Raw genomic sequence first — 20,016 nt, 5'->3', positions numbered from 1 at the left:
AGGCTCCAGGCTTATTAAACAGCAGTATGAGGGATCTGGAGTGTGCCAGCCTGGTTCCAGTTGTCACACTGCCATATCTTTGCTCTATGACATTGAGCAAGTTACTTAACCTCTCCAGAGTCAGCTTCTGCACGTGGTAAGATGGAAAGAAAACAACCAACCAACCAATCTCTGCTTCCTAAAGATGTAGAGCAGGGGCCAGTGCAAGGCAGGGGCAGTAGCCCCTGTGTCTCTTGTTTTGGGAGGGCTCCCTTGCCCCCTTACCCATATCAGTATGGTAAGCTCCCCTTCCCAGGGCACTGTCACCTCCAGTGACTAGGAGAGGGAAGATGTGGATTGGTTCCTTTCTGAGGACAGGGGCTTTCTGTTCCATCTCTGTGTGCTCCATATTTTTTTGCTGGGTCAGTCTGCTGCCCACTCCCAAGGACTGTGGTTGAACACACAGGGATAGGGCAGTGCCAGGGGTCTTGCCAGGGTGGCCCTAGGCTGGGGGAGAGCCCCTGGGCCTCAGAGGGGGCTGAGTATGGGGACTTATTTTGGAACATCAGTGGGTAAATTGGCCCCTCAGGCTTTAATCAGGCTTGCTGATAGGGGCTGGGAGATGTTTGGATATTATTGCTCTGACGTCTAAATGGTATAATGCCCGTGGGCCATTTAAAATGCTCCTGTGCCAAAGATGGGGCCAAGGACAAGCCTCCCTTGGGCCACAGAGCAGAAACACTCTCTGGACCCCTGGGATCCGTCCTGGCTTTGTCACTGGCTCATTGGATGATCCCCCTCTCTGGGCCTCAGTTTACATACCTGGGTATCAGTGAGGTGAGCTCGATGACTTCGATGGAGCTTGAGTGCATGGGCGTTAGCATAAGAGATGCTTAGGTTTGCATCGTGTCTGTGCTGCTGGGCAAATTTCTTAACAATCTGTCTTTTGCACTTCAGTTTTCTCCACCTGTAAAGTGGAGTGATGAGAGGGACCTACTTCTTACAGGTCACTGTGGGGACTACCTGAGATAATACACACAGAGTAGGTAGCACAGTGGTTGGCACTCCAGAAATAACTGAGTAACCGTAGTTGTTGGCTCAGTTGGCTGCTCCGTCTGTGCACTAGGTCCATACCCTTCTGTGGGGTGCTGACGAAGGCTGGGAAGGATGTATTCCTTGCATTAGTGGCCTCAGGGCTCCTCTTGTCGAAGTTGAGAGCACAGCCTTTGGACTTAGGTCTGTACCTAATCCTCATTGCACCACTCCCAGGCTGTGTGGGCCTGGGCAAGATCCTTAACCTCCCTGAGTCTCTGCCTCCTTATCACATGGGAAATAGGGATGATAATACCACTCCCAGACCTGTTGGGAGGTGTAATTGAAGTCATGTCTTGGGCCAGGTATGCAGTAGGTACTCAGTTATGATGTTGCTTCTCATTAGCAAACATTTATGGGACACATGCTGCATGGGTGGCCTTGGACTGGGTTTTAGAGGGGATGCCAGGAAGGCATCCATTCAGCTTTTTTCTCAAAGTGTTCCCTGTGAAGAGATGACTGCCACTTTGCACAGCTTTATTTACCTCCCTCACCCCCATTCCACTTCTGCCTTAGAGCCCCTTTGTACTTTGTCACTGTCACATGACCCAGGGTGCTCTCCATGGGGCTCTCAGGGATGCATAGGAGCTCAGGCTCTGGATTCAGCCCATTAGATCACATCCTGTCTTGATCACTTCATAGTTTCATGACTGAGCAAATTGCTTGGCCTCTCTGTGGCTTATCTTTAATGTGGGCATTAGGGTAGCACCCCCTCTTGGGGTTGCTATAGGGGTGAACTGTGATTGCCCTGGGGGAAGGACTTGGTGCAGCACTTGGATCATTATTAATGTTAAGTAAATGTGAGCTGCAGGTAGGCATTTGATTTTGGTGTGTCTAGAGGCCTGTTTGTCTACCAGCTCATGGTTCCTGGAAGTCAAGGGAGGCTGGACCCATCCTGAGTACTCTACGGCACATGGCACAGACCTGGTGTGCAGGATGAATGTTGAGTCAGTGAGTGGAGGGGCCCCAGAGAAGCTGGGGCCAGGCATCTGGATTCAGAACCCTTCTGACACCAGGTGTGGGGCAAGGGGGCTCAGGACCTATCCTAGCCTTTGGGATAGGAGAGAAATCTGAGGGGTCTGTGCAGGGGGATAGGGGCTCAAGGGTGCCATGGGTACTCTGGTGAGGGGCCATGAAACCAGGCTTGGGGCCAGAGGATCTGACCAGGGAAGATGCCCCATTTGTACCTTATATTAGGAATAAACTGAGTGAAGACACTGTGAACCTGTATGGAAAAGCCATTGCAGGCACATGGAACATCTCTGCATGAAAACAGGGAACAGCCTGATGTGCTCTGGGTACTCCAAGCCAGTTAGAGCATGAAGTTCAGGAATAGTGGTGATGTAAAAGGCCATGGTGGGCATTGAATGCCGGAATAAAGGGCTTGTTTATAATCTTGTAGGCAGGCAGGACCACTCTCCCACCCATGTGCTTTTAAGGGAAGGGGAAAAGAAAGAAAAGAAGGGAGCTTGAGTCTTTAGGGATCCTGGCTGCTTCCCCAGGCTGGCGTCAGGATTGACTGCCAGAGGCACCCATATTGACGATCTGTATGGAGAAGGCTGATGTGTGGATAGAGGGGCTTCTAGTCAGGTGCCTTGGGTGGCAGCACCTCCCTCCCATGCTGATGCCTCAGCCCTGCCAATCAATACACTGATAGCCCTGGGAGCTTAATGGACAGGCTGGGGGGTCGGGACGGGCCCTTTGCAACGTCACTGTTCTGGCTGGGCTGGGTGTGGGGATATGACAAGACAGAGGGGAGAAGCCTGGGGTTGAGGGGTGAACAGGAGCGTGCATCTGAGCCAACCTCATATCCCGGGATGGGCTTCGCCTTCCTCCTCCCCTTTCTGTCCGCAGATGCCAGCTGGCAGAAATTCGTGGGCTCCAGAGCCAGAGATGGGTTCAGATCTTGGCTCTGTTGCTTTGTGTACGACGCGGGTATGCCCCTTGGCCTCTCCGTGTCTCCCTTTGTCCTAGCGATGGTAATCATTCTGACCTGCCCAGGTTGTGTGAGGAAGCAGACCAGGCCGGCAATGTGCTTAGCTCAGGCCCTGGCACAGAGCAAGTGCCCAGCAAGTGGGAGCCAACGTTAGTTTCACCCTCTCGGCTAGTAACCCACAGAGCACTGGGGCTGGCAGCAACTCCCAGGCCTGAGTCCAGGCCTGCTCTCTAGGAAGAGTTTGGGGAGCTGCGTTTTGGGGTGTGGAGAGTGGGGCTGAGCTTACCAGGGACCACTCCCAGAGGGGTGAATTGAGAATTTGGAGAAGCTCCGAAAGCGCTCCGCAGGGCTGGCAGCACCTCCACCGCTGGAGGAGGAGGCAGGCGGTGGTGGAATGTGGCCGGAAGTCTGTGGGCTGCCCCTCCGGGGACCCAGGAGACCCTCCCTTTCTGGGCAGGCTGCCTGGAGACAGGGGCATGGATTGTAGGAGGCCTCAATGATGGGGACCTGGGCGGGAGGGGGCAGTGTGACCCCATCCTCCTCTGGAGTAGGGGGAGTGAGCTCAAGGCCCTCAGCCCTTTCATGTTTAATCCCTCTCCAGTCCCTGCCCCAACTATGGCTTGTGGCCAGAACCAGTTGCCATCCTGAATAGAGGGGGAGGAGGGGTGGAGGGAGGGGAGAGTGAAGGCGGGTCGGGGCAAAGTGCTGGAGAGCTTGGGCTCTCGGCTGACAGGGACTTGAATCTTGATTTCTTTTCTCACAAGTGTGTGACTTTGGACAAGTGATAGCACCTCTCCAGCCTCAGTTTCCTCATCTGTGAAATGGGGACAGTAATTGTACTGACTCATGGGGCCACTCTGGGAATTACAGAAGGCAATTTACCTAAAGTGATCCTTAGCACGGAGGAAATGCTCAATAAGTAGTGGCTGTTCAAAACACAAGAAGAAAGAAAAAAGAAAACATTTGTGGCTGTTGTTACTAATACCATCTTTCTCTGGGATAAATATGATATGCAGTCCCCATTCTGCCAGTGAGAAAACCAAGGGTTAAAGAAATAAAACAATTCGGTGATTTGGGGTAGAGCCCGGCAACCCCTGAGGTCACTTTAGTGCTGGTCATCTTGTTGAATGTGTGCTGTGTGGTGTGTGTGCATTTTTGCAGCGTGTGTGCAGAAGTGATGCATGGTGAGGCGGACATCTGTGGAAGATGGGGGTGTGGCCCGGGAAGAAATAGGAAGCCCCCAGACATGTCTTCAGAGCATGAGTGGGTCAGTGAAGCCGGAATCTTCAACCAGAGGGAGCAGGGGTGGCTGATGGATGCCCTGGTAAGAGGGGGCCTGGGTTGATGTCTGGGAGCTGGCATTGAGAACACCCCAGCCTCTTTTCATCCCATGGATGGTTCACCCCTAGGGTGAAGGGAGGAGGTGCAGAATGTAGAAGAGGCTGGCCGAATGGACCAGGAAGGACCCCGAATGGACACTGAAGGCCCCCAAATGGACACTGTGCTGTGGGCCGTGGGGAGCCAGGCGGACTGTGATGTTGGAACCGGCCCCACCCTGTGTGTTAGAGAGCTGTGCCCCACAAGGATGAGAGTGCAGGCCGGGCCCTAGGCAGGGGGCTGTGTCCCACTGGGCACCTTGTCTGTGCCAGAGCCTGCGATCTCAGCACACCTTGGGGGAGATTTGAACCTGTCAGGCCATTGTCACCCCTGTGCAATTCCTGGATTGGAAAGTGAATGTTTCCACCAGAGCCCAAGCTCTTAGGGCAGGGAAGGGGCTGGCTGGGGGGCACTGGGGGGACCTTAGGCTGCAGGGGGACCCCACTATAGGCCATCCTGCTGTGGGAAAAGCTACTTAGACCCAAAAGAGAAGCTGGGGTGGGGGAAGGCAGAGTAACAAAGGTGCCTTCCTCCACCCAAGGACACGTCCTGAACGTGCCAACCCTGCTTCCCTTGTGAGTGCTGCAGTAGTCTCGTTTTTTCACGCTGCAGCTTCTCAACACCCCAGATGACTGTGCACCTGGAGGGGTGTTAGCCAGTGGAGAGCAGCTTTGACTGTTCCAGGAAAGCCTGGAAGACAGGACCCCTCTCAGGCCAGGTCACCTGCCACTCTGAGCAGGAAAACAGGAGGAAGAGGATGTTCCTGAGGCAGATGCTTGCCCACATTCCAGCTCCCGTGGCCCTGGAGAAGTGCCTCAAAGGTCCAGTCTATGAAGTGAGCTCTAACTGGGGCCCACCTCCAGGAGTGGCTGAGGAGGTACCACATCTAAAGGTTCCGGCAGAGTGCCTGGAACAGAGGAAAGCTTGGTAATTGATAGCTTTAAGAATGCCCCTTGCCACCCCTCTGTGGAGCACTCTGCTTGTCTGGGTGGTGAGTGGTGGAGCTGATTTTGGCCTTCAGGTTTCCTTAATCCTAGCCACAGTCATTTAGCAAACATTCGCCAGAGCTGGAGACCCCAGGGTGAGCTGCACTGTGGGGATGATAAGCCATTACAATAGTGCCCAGAGGCCCTAACCCAGTTGTGTGTGGGATGGTTGGGGTGGGGGGCAGGAAAGGCTTCCAGAGGAGATACCTGAGGGAAGGTGTCAGTTGGGCAGAGGGAGCAGTGTGCCCTAGGCAGAAGACCTGACCTACGCAGATGCCTGGGGCTCCCCAAGGGTCTTGCCCAGGAAACCCAGGGGTCTCTCTACGTTATCAGAAGGATGGATTCTGTTTATGTGTCAGAAGCCACCCCTGCTGCCTCCCTTGGGAAGGATGTGACCACAGAATGTGGCTTAAATGGTGGAAGCTGGGCAAGATGAATTGTTCCCCCCACATCCTGGGGAAGGGCCACCGGATAGCCCCTGCTGACCCTGGGTCACCAGCACTGCCTCTGTCCAGTGGGCCAGGGAGAAAATCGTTAATGGGAGGCTGGCTTCTGGGGCAGGACAGCTCCCCTTGGGGACCCAGGGTAAGGAGATTGGTTTGACCTCTGGTCGATAAGGTCTCTTGTGAGCAGGAGGAGAGTTGGAGGGCAGGAAAGGAGGCTGGAGGATGGCCCTTGGGGGAGGGGATGGGCCCAGCCTACCTCGGGAGCTCATTCCAGGGAGGTTGAGGGGAGGTTGAGGGCCACGAGTCGGGGGTGGGGGGTGGGGTGGGGTCGGAGGTGATCTTCAGGACACATGCCCACCAGGTGCAAACCTCATGGAGTGCTGGAGCTCTTCCCTCCCTGAGCATCAAGATATAAGAGGAAGTGGGCCCCAGGTGTCAGACTCTGGCTGTGAATTGGTGACAGGGGCTGGCCATCAAGAAGAATGGGAGTGAAGGGTATGCCTCCTTGGCTGGCCGGCAGCCAGGCCCCATGCCCCTGGCTCTGTGGCTCCAAGCCACTGAGTTAACTTTTCTGAGCCTCGTTTCTACATCTGTTAAGTGGAGGTGACAAGCATTTCCCTGTTGCTGGGTTGTCTGGAGGCTCAGAGGCAATAGCGTCTTCCTAGACTGCGATTGTGTGCAGAGGTGCCCTCTTCCAGAAAGGCTTCAGTCTGCAGGGCTTTCCTTGTGAGCCTCTGAAAGGGCACCCATGTGTTCTCTTAGTTAAGGCTCCTGAGTACTCGCTCTGTGCTGGGCACTGTTCTAAGACTTTATCCATTTTATCTGCATAACAGCCCATGAGGTGGGTGCTGTTGTCACCTCTCTCATTTTTTAGGTGAGGAAGCTGAAGAACAGAAGGGTTGGTAACCTGCCTAGGGTCCCTGAGTGAGGGAGGGGCACACCCTGGGTTCTGGCCCCGGGACCTCCTCCTGACTGCGCTGGTGGGGCAAGTGGGGCCCTGCAATGTGGGGCTGGAAGAGGGGCTTTAACTGGGGCTGATTCTGCCATTGCTTGTTCTGGGACCTTGTCAGTTCAGCTTCGAGGCCTCAGTTTTCTCATCTGTGATGTGGGATAATACTTCTGCCCTGACAATGATAGTGAAGGATAAATAGTATGATCCAGCTGGAATGCCTGCCAGGCCCAGGCTCATCAGGGGACATGTGTAGGTCAGCTTGAGGACAGAGACCCTGGGGGGGGCATGGGATGTAGCAATGAGGAGAACATGGTCCCTGCCCTTGGGAGCTCACGATTGAGAGGTGATTCAGATGCTTGGGCAGCCCTGGCTCCAAGAGCTCTGTGATGGGCTAGGTAGGCCATGCTCTCATGGGAGTGAGGTCTTGTGTGCCCAGCATCATGTCAGACCTCATGGGCACACAGAACAAACCAAGAATGCTGTCTGGGCTTTGAGAATTGTTCAGCTTTATGGTTAAGATGGGAAGGGACAGGCAGACATTTAGCAGGGCATATAAAACCTAATTTAATAGTAAATGGAATGACAGGACTCCACATCTTTTCAATGTTCATTTGTTCATTCATTCATGCATTCAACAAATTTTTGAGTTTCTCCTGTGCTACATGCTGGGGATGGGATATAGCAGCAAACCAAGAAGGAGACAGCCCCAGCTTTCATGGTGCTGCCAATGTAATGTTGAGGGGAGACAGACAAAAACCAGATAAATAGGTGTTATGTGAAGTTGGTCAATGTTAGAAAGAAAAAACAAAGCATAGTAGAGAGATGGAAAGTTACAGAGGTGGGGGCTGCTTCAGAAAAACAGTCAAAGAAGGCCTGTCTCAGGATGTGACATTGAGCAGAGACCCTAATGAGGTAAAGGAGCCAGAGTGTAGAAATCTGGGAAAGAACATTGAAGCCAAGGGAAGAGCAAGTGCAAAGGCCCTGAGGCAGGTGTGTGTTTTGGGTTTGGAATGCTCAGTGGCATAACACGGCAGTCAGTATAGTTGGGGGTGAGGGAGTAGTAAAAGATGAAAAGGGGGCTCATCCTGAAGACCTTGAAGTCCTGATGGAGACCTTTGTCTAAATGTGATGGGAAGCCTTGGAGGGTGGGGAGGGGGGAACATTATACAAGGTGATCGGGTCTGGTGGAAGACAGACAACCAGAGGGCAAGAGGGGGAACAGAAGGCTGGTGAGGAGGTGGCATGTTCAGGAAGGGAGACTAGAGGGATATACGTTGGCACAGGAAACCAGAGGCAGCTTCCTGGAGGATGTGGTCCCATATGAATTGAGCCTCTGGGGATATGGGGAATTTTGGTGGGGGATGCAAAATGAAGTGTTCTCCAAGAGAGGCCAGGGATATGGGCAAAGGCTGGGTGAGTGTGGTGAGTGTGAGGACTCTCTGGACATGGAAGGGTTGGCCCCGGACATCAACTCCTGGAGGACAAATGACAGTGGATTCTGGCCCATTCCTTTCCAGGAGGACTCACCAGGCCTCTGCCCTTCCTGCTGTGCCTCCCATCCTTCCCCCATCTTTTTTTTTTTTTTTTTTAAAGATTTTATTTATGAGAGACACAGAGAAAGAGGGAGAGAGAGAGGCAGAGACACAGGCAGAGGGAGAAGCAGGCTCCATGCAGGGAGCCTGACGTGGGACTCAATCCTAGGTCCCCAGGATCATGCCCTGGGCCGAAGGCGGCGCTAAACCGCTGAGCCACCCGGGCTACCCCCCCCCTTTTTAAAAAGATTTTATTTATTTATTCATGAGAGACACAGAGAGAGAGAGAGAGAGGCAGAGACACAGGCAGAGGGAGAAGCAGGCTCCATGCCGGGAGCCCGACGCGGGACTCAATCCCGTGTCTCCCAGATCACGCCCTGGCGTCCCGCTTCCCCCACCTTCATATAGATTATAGATTTTGATACTTCCCCACTTGCTCACTTTATCCTCACAGCCACTCTGAGCGTCATCAGGGTAGGGGCTCTGTTCTACTGTTTTATTGAGAAGGAATCTGTGTGCCTAAGGTCACACGAGAAATCTTTGCTCCATACTTCTTGCTTTAACTTGAGGCTTTAGTGGAAAGATAGCAGGCTTTATTGTCCAGCAGACCTAGGCCTGATTCTTAGATTTGCCACTTCCCAGCTGGGCCACCTTGGGGGCAACACGCCTCACTGCTGTGAGCCTCGGTTGCCTCATCTGTGAAATGGGGATGGTAACAGCGGAGGCGTGAGTCTCTCAGAGGAGGAGAGTCTGCACCAGGGCCTGGTCCAGAGACAGCACGGAGGGGGCCCTGGCTCTTTGGTGTGAACGTGGCTCCTACAGGCAGAGCACCCAGGACTTCCAAGGTAGATCACTGATGCCCCTCTCCCTGGCCAGGTGCTGGCGGCCGAAGAGAACGTGGACTTCCGCATCCACGTGGAGAACCAGACGCGGGCTCGGGACGATGTGAGCCGTAAGCAGCTGCGGCTGTACCAGCTCTACAGCCGGACCAGTGGGAAGCACATCCAGGTCCTGGGCCGCAGGATCAGTGCCCGCGGCGAGGACGGGGACAAGTATGGTAGGTGCCAACTCCCTCCTCCCTCACTGCGCACCTCTGAGATCTCAGGTTCAAATCCCAGTTCTGCCCTGTGCTGACTGTGCAATCTCGCACCTGGCATAGCTGGCTCTCAGGTTTCTCATCTGTAAACTTGGAGATGCAGTAGTGTATCCCGGAGAGCCTTGGTGGGAGTACTGATTGAAGATGGGAATGAAAATTGCTTTTGCTGGTAAATGCCGGCTGCCGTGGGTATCAGTGGCTTGCCTGGGCATGGCCTAAAGCAGGTAGCTGCGCCCCATGGCATTGCTTCACCAGCCCCAGGTTCAGTTGCTCAGACAGGGGGGAGCCTCCAGGGAATGCTTTTTTGGATGCTGCTGGTGGTGCTGGAAATCAGCCTGGTGTGAGTGTGAGTGCACATGTGTGTACATGGGTGTGAGTGTGGGTATGTGCTCTGTGAGCTTGGGCTTGTACACCTGGGAGGAATGGTGCTCACAGCACCTTGGGCTACTGTCCCTTTGACCTGCCCTTGACCCTGAAACTATCCAGCCCTCCTCTGGGATGTTTGGGAACCATCACTCACCTCATGCTGTCTCTGCAAGGGGGGCTGGGAGGAATGAGACACCCTGACTCCCCCCCCCCTTAACCCCCAGCTCACAAAGGCCCTCAGCAGTGAGAGAAACAGACAGGACTCCACTTCCCCAGAGCCTTGAGAGGATTTTTGGTACCAGTCTGGGCAAATACTGACTCTGCCTCACTGGTTCTTGCCTTCTTCGGCCAGGTTCTGGGAGGTGTCCCAGGCCATCACCGTCCTACCCCCCCAACCACCTCCGCCCCAGGCTGGCCTTGGGCAGGGGAATTGGGGCTGTGGGTGGGCCAAGGCGTGGGGCTGGGGCTAGGGTCCCACATGCACACCGTGGGCCTGCCAGCCTAGGCTTTTCTGGGATGATGCCCCGCCTGCCCGCCGGCCCCTGCCCATTGCAGTCAAGACATGACAACAAGACAAATAATTTCTTGGACCTTTTATCTTGGACACCATTTATTTTCCCTCCGCCCCAGGGCAGGACTGACCTCACGGTAGGGCCCAAGTGTGGCAGCTGCACCGTTCCTGGGGGCTGGGGCAGGCCGGGCAGGGCAGGGCTGGGCCGGGCTGGGCTCCCCATCTCCTGGGCCAGCTGCTTCCCTTCTCCTGTGCCATCACTCTTTACTGCCTCCATTCCCCTCCCTCCCTCCCTCTGTCCCCTTCTTCCTTTCTCAGTCTTGCTGCTGCTGCTGCAGCTCTGAGTCCTTCTCCCCTCCTTCCTGGTGCTCACTCCTTCCCCTCTTTGTTTCTGTCCATCTCTCCATCTCCCCCTCCCTACCGTCTCTGTCCTCCCTGCCTCCCTCCCTTCAGTCCCTCCTCCCTACTTCTCCCAGGTCCTCCACTGGCTGCCTCTCTGGGGCCTCTGTTTCTCCATGCCCCCCACTGGGCAGGGCAGACCCAGGTGGTGCTTTTCCCTGGGATCTGCTGTCCAGTTGCTGCCAGGGAAGGGGCAGCTGGCTGGCCGGGGCGGGAGGGAGGTGCCCTCCTGGGGAGTCCCTGGAGCTCTCTCTGGCCCCTCCAGGCTGGGAGAGTACAGGGGGGTCAGACTCTGGTCTGAACCATCTGTCCATGCCCTGAGACAGGAGGTAGGAGCTCTGGCGGGCGAGGAGCCCAGAAATGGCCACCCCCTCACTCCAGAAGTTACTTGCCTCTCATTTCCTCTTCCTGAGCCAGATAGAGACTCAGGGGATTTCACGTGCTGTGTGACATCAGGCGAGCCCTGCACCTCCTCTGGGCCTCAGGTTCCTGTCTATCCAGTACAAGGGCTGGACTAGAGCAGTGCTTCTTAGACATTCACACGTCTGGAAATCGCCAAGGGATCTTGTTAAATGTTGATGTTGATTTGGTGGGTCTGGGGTGGGTCCCGGGCTCCACATTTCTAACACACACCCAGATGGTGTGGCTGGGCCACACTTTGCGTATCCAGAAACTAGCCCATTTTGGCTTCTCCAGCTCCACAAACCCCAGATTGAATCATTCACTTTCAAGGAATATGTTTACCACTCCTCCAACCCCCCCACAGCCAGGGCAGTGTGGGGCTTTGCTGGCTGCTGAGACTGCTTCATTTAAGTGTCGCATTAGAAACGCAGATGAGGTGAAGGGACCCCATCTGTGAGCCCTGGGAGAGGAAGTGAGACAATGGAGCCAATTGAGGCTTCCAATCTAGATAATCAATACAAATATTATTGGGAGGGTGATTTATGTGGCCAAGCCAGCCTGGAGGTTGGGGCTGCGGTCGGGGCCTGCCCTGCCTGTGGGGGATGGGCAGCCAGTAGTCCCCCATCAGGCGAGGCCCCCCCACCCACCCAGGACAGTCCCTCCTTCTCAGGACTCTGCTGCTGAAAGAATGATGCAGTCTGAGGCTTGCATTTGTATGCAGTTTTAATGTGGTCTGGGAACTGCTGAGTATAAACAGGGTCCCCATAAACACCTGGGATCTGGAGTCCTGACAGGCACTCAGAATCTCAGGTGCCATGGCATCCTGAGGTGTGAAACTCAGGGCAGGCACAAGATGAAGAAGGCTCACTTTTGTCCTAGTACCCGGCCCAGGAGCTCTTGGCCTGCTTTATATCTGTGAGTGGTCTTTGCTGAAACCTGCGTAGATGTGAGTGGGGCCCCCACACCATGCTGTTCTGCAAGAAGACCTCCCCAGGGCTCCCCAAAGCTTTCCCAGAGCACTCTAAGATGCCTGAGGGCAGGCCAGGCTCTGGAGGCAGGTGTGCTAGCCAGGAAGCTAAAGGTTTAGGTAGGGGGGGCAGCTGGCAGGCCCATGGCCCAGGTTAGGGCCACCGCACCCCCCTAGGATTGTTACATCAGCCCCTCCCCTTCCTGCACTAGGTCCCTGCCACCTCTGTCTTGCAGTCAGTCACCATGTTGCAGAAACAGCAGCGCACCAGGAGGTAGGACACCTGGGCTTTTGTTGCGGCTCTACCACTGAGCAGCCTGCAAAGCTTGGGGCAAGCATGTCCGGCTCTCGGCTTAGTTTCTTCCTCTGCCAAGAGAGGGTGAGAGAGCCCCGCTCTGCCTGCCTCCAGGATTCATGCACTTGAGCTCGGGGTATGGAGGCATTAGGTCCTCCTGGCTGCAGGAAGCAGGGCTGCCAGTGACAGAACTGGAGTTTTAGAAGAGGAGGCCTGAGGCCTAGGGCCGACTGAGTCTGTGCTTAGGGAGTGGGTAGGGACCCCGGCAGTGGGACTGGTGGTGTGGGGGCAACACTGCTTTTATAAGTGGTACAATTAGATATTCTTTCCTGTTTTCATTTGAAAAAAGGTTTTTCTTTTTCTATTAGAGAAAAAAAAGTGATAAAAAAACCCCAAACCCAACATTTTGCAGTAGGCCTGCCTCCCAGGACTGACTGTCCTTAGAACAACCCCTGAGCAATCCCCCCCTGTAGGGGGCGTGTCAGCCAGGAAAGTGATCTTTTGAGGGGTTGAGAACGTAGACTCTGGAGTTGGACAAGATTTGAATCTAGCTCCATCACCTGCAAGCTGGAGACCTCGGATCTGAGTTAGCCTCTCTGATCCTGTTTGCTTTTCTCTGAAATGGGGTAATTGGAATGAGAGCAAATCTCACGCTCAAAGATTGTATGATTATTAAAGGAAAAATATGAATAATTACTTGAACTCATTGCTGTTGTTTGGGTGTGGGGGTACCCTCATGGGCTCTGGTAGAGGTTCCTCTCTCAGGGATTAATGCCTGGGGCTTCCAGAAGGGACCATGTCTGTCTTGCATCAGTGAGGCCCTGGCATGTCAGCTGCTGGTAAAGGAGGCTTCTTTAGCATGATTCCAAGCAGCAGGACTGCCTGTTATGGCTGCTGTCGGGCCAGAGGAGGAAGGGTCTTTGGACCTTCTCGTTGCGTGTGGTCTGAGCTGGGGTCCCTCCCTCACTTAGCACAGAATTATTGAGGCCTGGGATATGGTGGTAAGACACACCTGGTCCCAGCCCTCACGCTACTCCCAAGCCAGACTCTGCTCCATCTCAGGGGCTGGCTCTGAGTGGCAAGAATCTAGTTCTCTAACTTCCAATGTGTCCTTGGGTCCTTCTCATTCCTTCCCTGAGCCCGGGCTTCCTCACCATTCATGGGGACTGGGTATGGGGTGTATGCTGGCTTCCTAGAGAGCTCAGGCATGGATTAGTCTGTGCCTCCAGCTGTGGTACTGCTGTGGGGTTGGGAGGAGTCAGCCCATCCCAGCATCAGCCTGCACCTTCCTGCTCACCTTGCCCCCACTGAGAACATGAGCTCCTTGAAAGTTGAGATCCTCCTGTGTGTCCCCATATCCAGTACAAGGCTTGGCAGAAAGCAGGTCCCCACTGAAAGGTTGCCGGGTGAAGATATAAAATGATTATGGGGCAACTCAAAGCATAATCAGGACTGACTTGTGTGGCTCACACAGGAAGGTGTGTGGTGTGTTCCGGGGCTTTTACTGAGCAGATGAAATGAGGAGGGGAGTCCTCTGGTCCCCGTTTTCCCTCAGTCTGGTACCCCCTGGAGGGCTGTGTTTGAGCAAGGAGCAAGGGCTGATGTGGCTGACACAGCAGAGACCCTTGTACCTTCTGAGTCTGACGCCCATAGTCCATACATATAGCAGCCCGAAATGTGAGACCGTGTCACTCCACTCTCAAAGGCGCTTGTCTCACTGAGAATAAAATCCCAGTTCTTGGATCGGCCCAGCATGGCCTGGCTCTTGATTGCCACACTGCCTCTTCCTTGCCCACTCTGCGCCAGCCCCACCCACCAGCCAACATGCCAGACATGTTCCCGCCTAAGGACCTTTGCATTTGCTGTCCTCTCAACCTGAGCATGCTGCGTTCCCAGATATCCTCAATGGCTTGCTCCCTCCTTTCACTCAGGCTTCCATTCAATTGTCTCCTTATCAGAGGCTTCCTATCTCTGTCTCCTCTCAGGCATATTTTTCTACCCAGCTCTTATTACTACTAGATATGCTGTTATGTATTTAGCCTTTTGCTCTTTGTCTCTCTTGTTATAATGCAAACTCCTTGAGGGTAGGGGGCTTTTGTCTATTTTGTTCACTGCTGTATCACCATGCACAGAACCAGCCACAAGCAGGTGCTCGATATATGCCTGAGCCAGTGCTTGCATGGACGAGCCATCTGTGTGTCTGGGAGTGCTCCCCCTGAGGCAGGTGCCTGGCACAGAGCTCAGGCACACAGTAGACACTTGGCAGATCAGTGCTCCCTGCCTCCTCCTCTCCTGGTCCTCTCATCCTCCCTTCCATCCTTTCAGCCTGCTGGCTCTGCATCCTGCTAAGGGGATACAGGAAGCAACAGACCTGGCTTCCCCCAGGGCTCTTGCAGCTGGGAAGGGGCATTAAAATCCCTGCCCTTTGAGCTCATGTCCCATAACTTCTGTCCCCAGTGAAGAGTGGTCACCCACACCTCGCTGACTCTGCAGCTAAAATGGCCACACTAGAGCTATGGCTAGGATTAAATATAGCTCCTGATCAATCCTATTGATTTTTTCCCTCTTCCTTTCCAGCCAGCCCACGTGGCCTGCAAACCTCCTTGGGGGACTTTAGGAGAAGGGGACTTTGGGAGAAACACTGTGTGTGTATGTGTGTGTGTGTGTGTGTGTGTGTGTGTGGACAGTGATGTGGAAACATTTCCAGAAAGCTTTCCTTGCCCCTGCCCCTTCCTCTCCACCTGCTCCACTTTCAGGGAGAGGGAGGACTGATTTGCTTTGACCTCCCAGTGCCTTTTGTGGCAAGGATATTTCCTCACTGGAGGACACCTGGGGAGTGGCCAGAAGCACAGTCAGCACTGGAAACACAGAGGCCTGCCAGCTGCTGGCCACCTCACATGGGACCCAGGGGGCTCCTGGCTCCCAGACTTCGCCTGCAGCTCTTGAAGGGGGGTTTAGCCTGTGGCTGAAAGCGGGGGGAAGCAACCCCTACTCTCCAGCTTTGTTCTCTCAGGCTCCCTCTCTTTGGTTCCTGTCTCCTGTGTCTCTCTTTGCACTGTGTCTCTGTCTGCTTTTTTGGCTGCTTCTCTGTGTCTTTCCCCCCTGTTTCCTATGCTTCAAACCAAAAGTCTTCAAAGTGAGGCCCCGGATCACACACTAGCAGGCCCAGCTAGGGAGTCACACTGCAAGCAGTCAATCAGTCAGTCAATCAATGTCACTTCCTTTTTCTCTATGATAGCTGGCCTGCAGTGTGTCCGTCCCATTCTGCCTACCTCTGAATCTCAGACTAGCTCTGGAGTTACTCTGCCAGTGTTCAAATCCCGGCCCTACCATGTGACTCTGAGCATGTAACTTAGCTACTCAGTGCTTCAGTTTCTTCATCCATAAAATGGGTGTAATAGTTTTTACCTCTGGGACTTAGGATCAAGTGAGGCACTGCACATTTAGACTAAGCACAGTCCCTGGCAGATGGTAAATGCTCAAGTATTCGTTGTAACTTTTATTTTAAAAAAATTTTTAATAAGACTTTAAAAAAAGATTTTATTTATTTATTAAAGGGGGGGGCATGAACGGGGAGGAGGGGCAGTGGGAGAAGCAGATTCCCCACTGAGCAGGGAACGCAATACAAGGCTCCATCCCAGGATCCTGGGATCATGACCTGAGCCAAAGGCAGATGCTTAACCAACTGAGCCACCCAGGTGCCCTTTGTTGTTATTTTTAAATTATTATTGTTACTTCAGCATTTAAAAAAGAGAAGGAAAAAAAAGCAGTATGAGTTTTTAGAGATGTAGGCATCTCTGGTGATAGTCACTCAGCCTCAGGAAAGTAAGGTCAAAGCAAAGACCTTCCCTGCCTTTGGTGCTTACTCACTCACTCACTCCCCCAGGAGAGGAGCTGATGCAGAGGGAAGGTAAAGGGAGCGATGGACAAGATAAGACTTCTGGGCTAGCCTGCCTGGGTTTCAGCTCCCTCATGGGTATAACCTTGGGACTCTGTTTTCTCACCTGTGACATGGGGATGATAATAACTGTTCTAACTTCATGGGATTATTGTAAGGATATCATGAGGGACAGAATGCATATAGGGGAGTTAGAACAATATCCACCACATCATAAACTCTAAATAAATGTAAATTACTGATAATTTCTAGAGGGGCAGAACAGAAAGAGGCCTTGCAGGTCACGTAGGCCTGGCCTGGAGATGAACAGGGTTTTTCCTTTTGTCACACAGCAGGTCGGTATATGTGATAGTAATCCTGAGACCAGGGACGGGTGGGTGGGAGCTCAGAGTTCTAGTGAGTGGCAGGGATTGTACCAGGAGAACATCAGTGGGGAGCAGAGTGGCCAAGCATTGACTGTGGAGTCAGACTGGGTCTCCACATCTGCCCTCCTTTGGCCAGCTGTGTGTCCTTGGGCAGTCCCTTCACCTCCCTGAATTGGGTTTTCTGTAACTCTTAGTGTTACTCATGTCTACTTCACAAAGCCGTTTATGCATCTACTAAAATTTACTTCTTGGTCATTTACCAGGAATGGGTGAGGTGCTAGAAATCTCTGTGATGTATAAGACAGATAAGGCCCTGCTGCAGAGGAGCTTACCTTGCAGTAGGTAGAGACAGCAACTAAGACCATTTGGAGAAGAGCTCTGAAGACAGTGGGGCAGGGAATGGGTAGAGCTGGACTGGAGATGGTGGTATGACATTGGACAGTGTGACCAGGAAAGGAATCTCTGAGCAGGTGACATTTGAGTGGTAACCTAAGAGAAATGAAGCCTCTATGGGAAGCTCTAGGCAAGGCAGCCTCCAGGTAGAGGGAACAGCTGAGTGCAAAGGCCCTGAGGTGGAAGTGTGTTGGTGTGTCAGAAAGGAGCAGCAAAGAGGCTTGTTGGCTGGAGGGCTGTGAGTGAGGGTGGGATGTAGTGTGTGCCCCCATATGAGTCCCCATGAAGAGGCTAGATTTTAAGTGAATTGGAGATCCCTAGGAGGATTTTAGCAGGGAAGAGATAAAATTAATTTTATATTTTAGAAGGATCTCTCTGGCAGAGGGAGGAGGCTGCTGAGTTGTGCAGTCTGGAGGGGATGCCTGGAGAGGAGGTCTGATGAGGAGTGGAGCCAGATAACGACCATACTCCTCCCACCTGGCCTGGTACAGGCCTCTAGGATGGAATTGAGCCCAGAGGAGGTTTCTAAGCTCCTGAGAGCTGCGTGTTGGGGGCTTGGGTCATGAGAAGGGGCAACGTGATGCTGTGGACGAGGTAGGCTGTAGAGCAAACCTGGCCTGGATGGGTGGGGTCTCTCTCTTCACCTCTCGCCCTCTCTTTCTTTTTCTCTCTTTCTGAGAACTGCTGCTGCTATTACTCCCCGCAGACTTTACATAATTCTGGCCCAGCTCCCTTCTCATTATGTCATGCGCCCGAGTGGAGTCTAGGTCACGGCAAGGCCTGCTGTGGTCGGGGAGAGCAGACTTCTGGCTCCCCGGCATGGCATCTGGAGCAGACCTTCCCCATGCTGGGGTGAGGGCAGCTAGGTTTGTGGGGGTGGAGGTGCAGCCCAGCCCCAGCTCCAGCCCCTTTGGACAGCTCAGGCAAAGGGCTTCATGTGGTGGGTTGTGGCTGATGAGTGTTAGGGGAGGGTGGGGGGTGGGGGCAGGGAACTACATCTCCCTGGAGTTGGAGGCCCTCCCCTGGTGCCCAGGCCCCAGCAGAAAGTAGGCAGACCTGATGTCAGCCACTGCTGCTGGGTTACTTCTCTGAGCCTCAGTCTCCTAAACTGTAAAATGGGGACAAAGCCACCCACACTCAAGGTGATGTATATACTTCGTGGGCTCATGTGGGAGCCACAATGATAGGAACTGTTCTGAGGACAGAGGTCCAGGTACATACTGGGAGAGGCAGACAGGGCAGTCTTCTCTCAGACTCACCTGGGGTCACCTGGGCCATAGTCCTGGAGCCTGACCCCCTTTCTATAGTCTCTATCCCTACCTGTCTCCTAGGCTCTGCCCCAGTCCCAGAGAATCAGAATAGGGTTGGGCCCCTCCCCCCCCTGCACAGGTAAGGAGATTGAGACTCAGAGGTGGGTGTGACTTGCTCAAAGGTCATGCAGCCCAGTATGGCCATGCCAGAAATGGAATCAGACCCCATAAGTCCCAGCCCAAGGCATTTTCTGATGCACTTCACAGTGTGGGATGCCTGTGACCCTGGAGGATGCTGAAGAAGTTCAGGTCAGAGGGCATGCCTGGGGAGGCCACTTTGGCTCTACTTCTACCCTTTTCCACACATAGGATTTTTCCTCCTCCCCTCTATGCTGTGTGTGTGTGTGTGTGTGTGTGTGTGTGTGTGTGTTTGTTTTTAGGAGAAAACAGTTTTGTTTTGCAGTTATTACGAAACTTACATAATAGTTACTTCTCTTACCTGGCCTCTGAGAACAGGTGCTAGGCCATTTCTGCCTCCCTTTTGTGGAATCCTCACAATAACTTTTGAAGAGTAAGGATGATTATACCCATTTTATGGGTGAGGAAACTGAGACCCAAGGTCACACAGTTGGCAGGTGGGATCAGGGATTCATACCTAGGTCTGCATATTCCAAATCTCAATCTCTTGTCTTCCCCTTACGTGTGTTTTCTTCTTTGGAAGCTCCTGGGATTGGGAGACCCTCCTGAATCCCGCAATCTCCATCCTGTGTGGGGCCTGAGCTTTGCCAGCAGATGCAGAAAGCAAGCCCCAGGCTGCTCTAATGTTTGGCCCTGGGTTCCCAGGGAAAGTTATAGGGAGTTTGAATTAAAGGGGAGCAAGGAGGATGGGGTCTTATAACCCCCTATCTCCGTGTTGCTTATATTTTCCTCTTGGTGTTTACTAGGGATGGGGGAAGGTGGAGAGAAGAATGTGCCTCCCCCTCCCTCCCTGTTTCTAGAATTACTGAATTCTTGTTAGATCTTTAAATTTTATGTAAATTCTTCTTATTTTCCTTGGAAAGGTGGGGTATCATATTTTAATTAGTAGTGGTGTCAAAGGAGGGCTAGATTAATTATTGGAAATCCTGAGTTCCAGATGGTTTTAATTTTCACAGCAGGGCACCAGGGTATATATTTTTAAATTTTTTTATTAAAATCATACCTAGTGTATTTTAGGGGCACTGAGGTACACTCTTTGTGGCTCCAAAGATGCTGTATTTAGGGCTATGATTTTTGTTATGGAGAAGGAAGTCCCTTGTCACTGAAATTAAAAGTTTGTGGCTGAGGGAGGGGCAGGTGCTGGAAAGCAAAGGGTCAGAGATGGGAGGGTGAGAATGGTGAGGGGGTCATAGGCAAAGAAGGCAGCAGTAGGAGGAGGTGCTGGGGAGGGAACCAGGCATCGGAGTTCAAGACGAACTCAGATACGGTGCATGGCCTACTGAAGTCACACAGCACCTTACTGGGGAGACAAAGTGGATTGGCAGAGGGACAGGGAGGGGTCTGGACACAGCACGCCTAATCAAGGGACAGTCACCCTTTGTTTGACGTCCTTTTTTTTAAATTTATTTTTTTAAAGATTTTATTTATTTATTCATGAGAGACAGAGAGAGAGAGAGAGAGGCAGAAACACAGGCAGAGGGAGAAGCAGGCTCCATGCAGGGAGCCTGACGTGGGACTCTATCCCAGGTCTCCAGGATCATGCCCTGGGCCGAAGGCAGCGCTAAACCGCTGAGCC

General features: G+C 53.2%; 1 protein-coding gene across 2 annotated transcripts in view; it reads left to right on the top strand.

The window, feature by feature from the left end:
• Positions 1–20,016, top strand: part of FGF18 (fibroblast growth factor 18) — a 37,511-nt gene that overhangs the window by 5,650 nt on the left and 11,845 nt on the right. For both annotated transcript variants that reach the window (XR_013378153.1, XM_077895551.1), the window contains exon 3: positions 9,177–9,357. Coding sequence is in view for 1 of the 2 variants with exons in the window: in XM_077895551.1 (XP_077751677.1) it covers positions 9,177–9,357 (181 nt within the window). In the remaining variant the exon portion in view is untranslated. The remainder of the gene's footprint in view (positions 1–9,176; positions 9,358–20,016) is intronic.

The sequence above is a fragment of the Canis aureus genome, chromosome 4 (genome assembly GCF_053574225.1).
Source record: "Canis aureus isolate CA01 chromosome 4, VMU_Caureus_v.1.0, whole genome shotgun sequence".
Classification (NCBI taxonomy): domain Eukaryota; kingdom Metazoa; phylum Chordata; class Mammalia; order Carnivora; family Canidae; genus Canis; species Canis aureus.
Note: the sequence above shows the minus strand (reverse complement) of the source record. Positions and strands in the feature narration are given on the sequence as shown.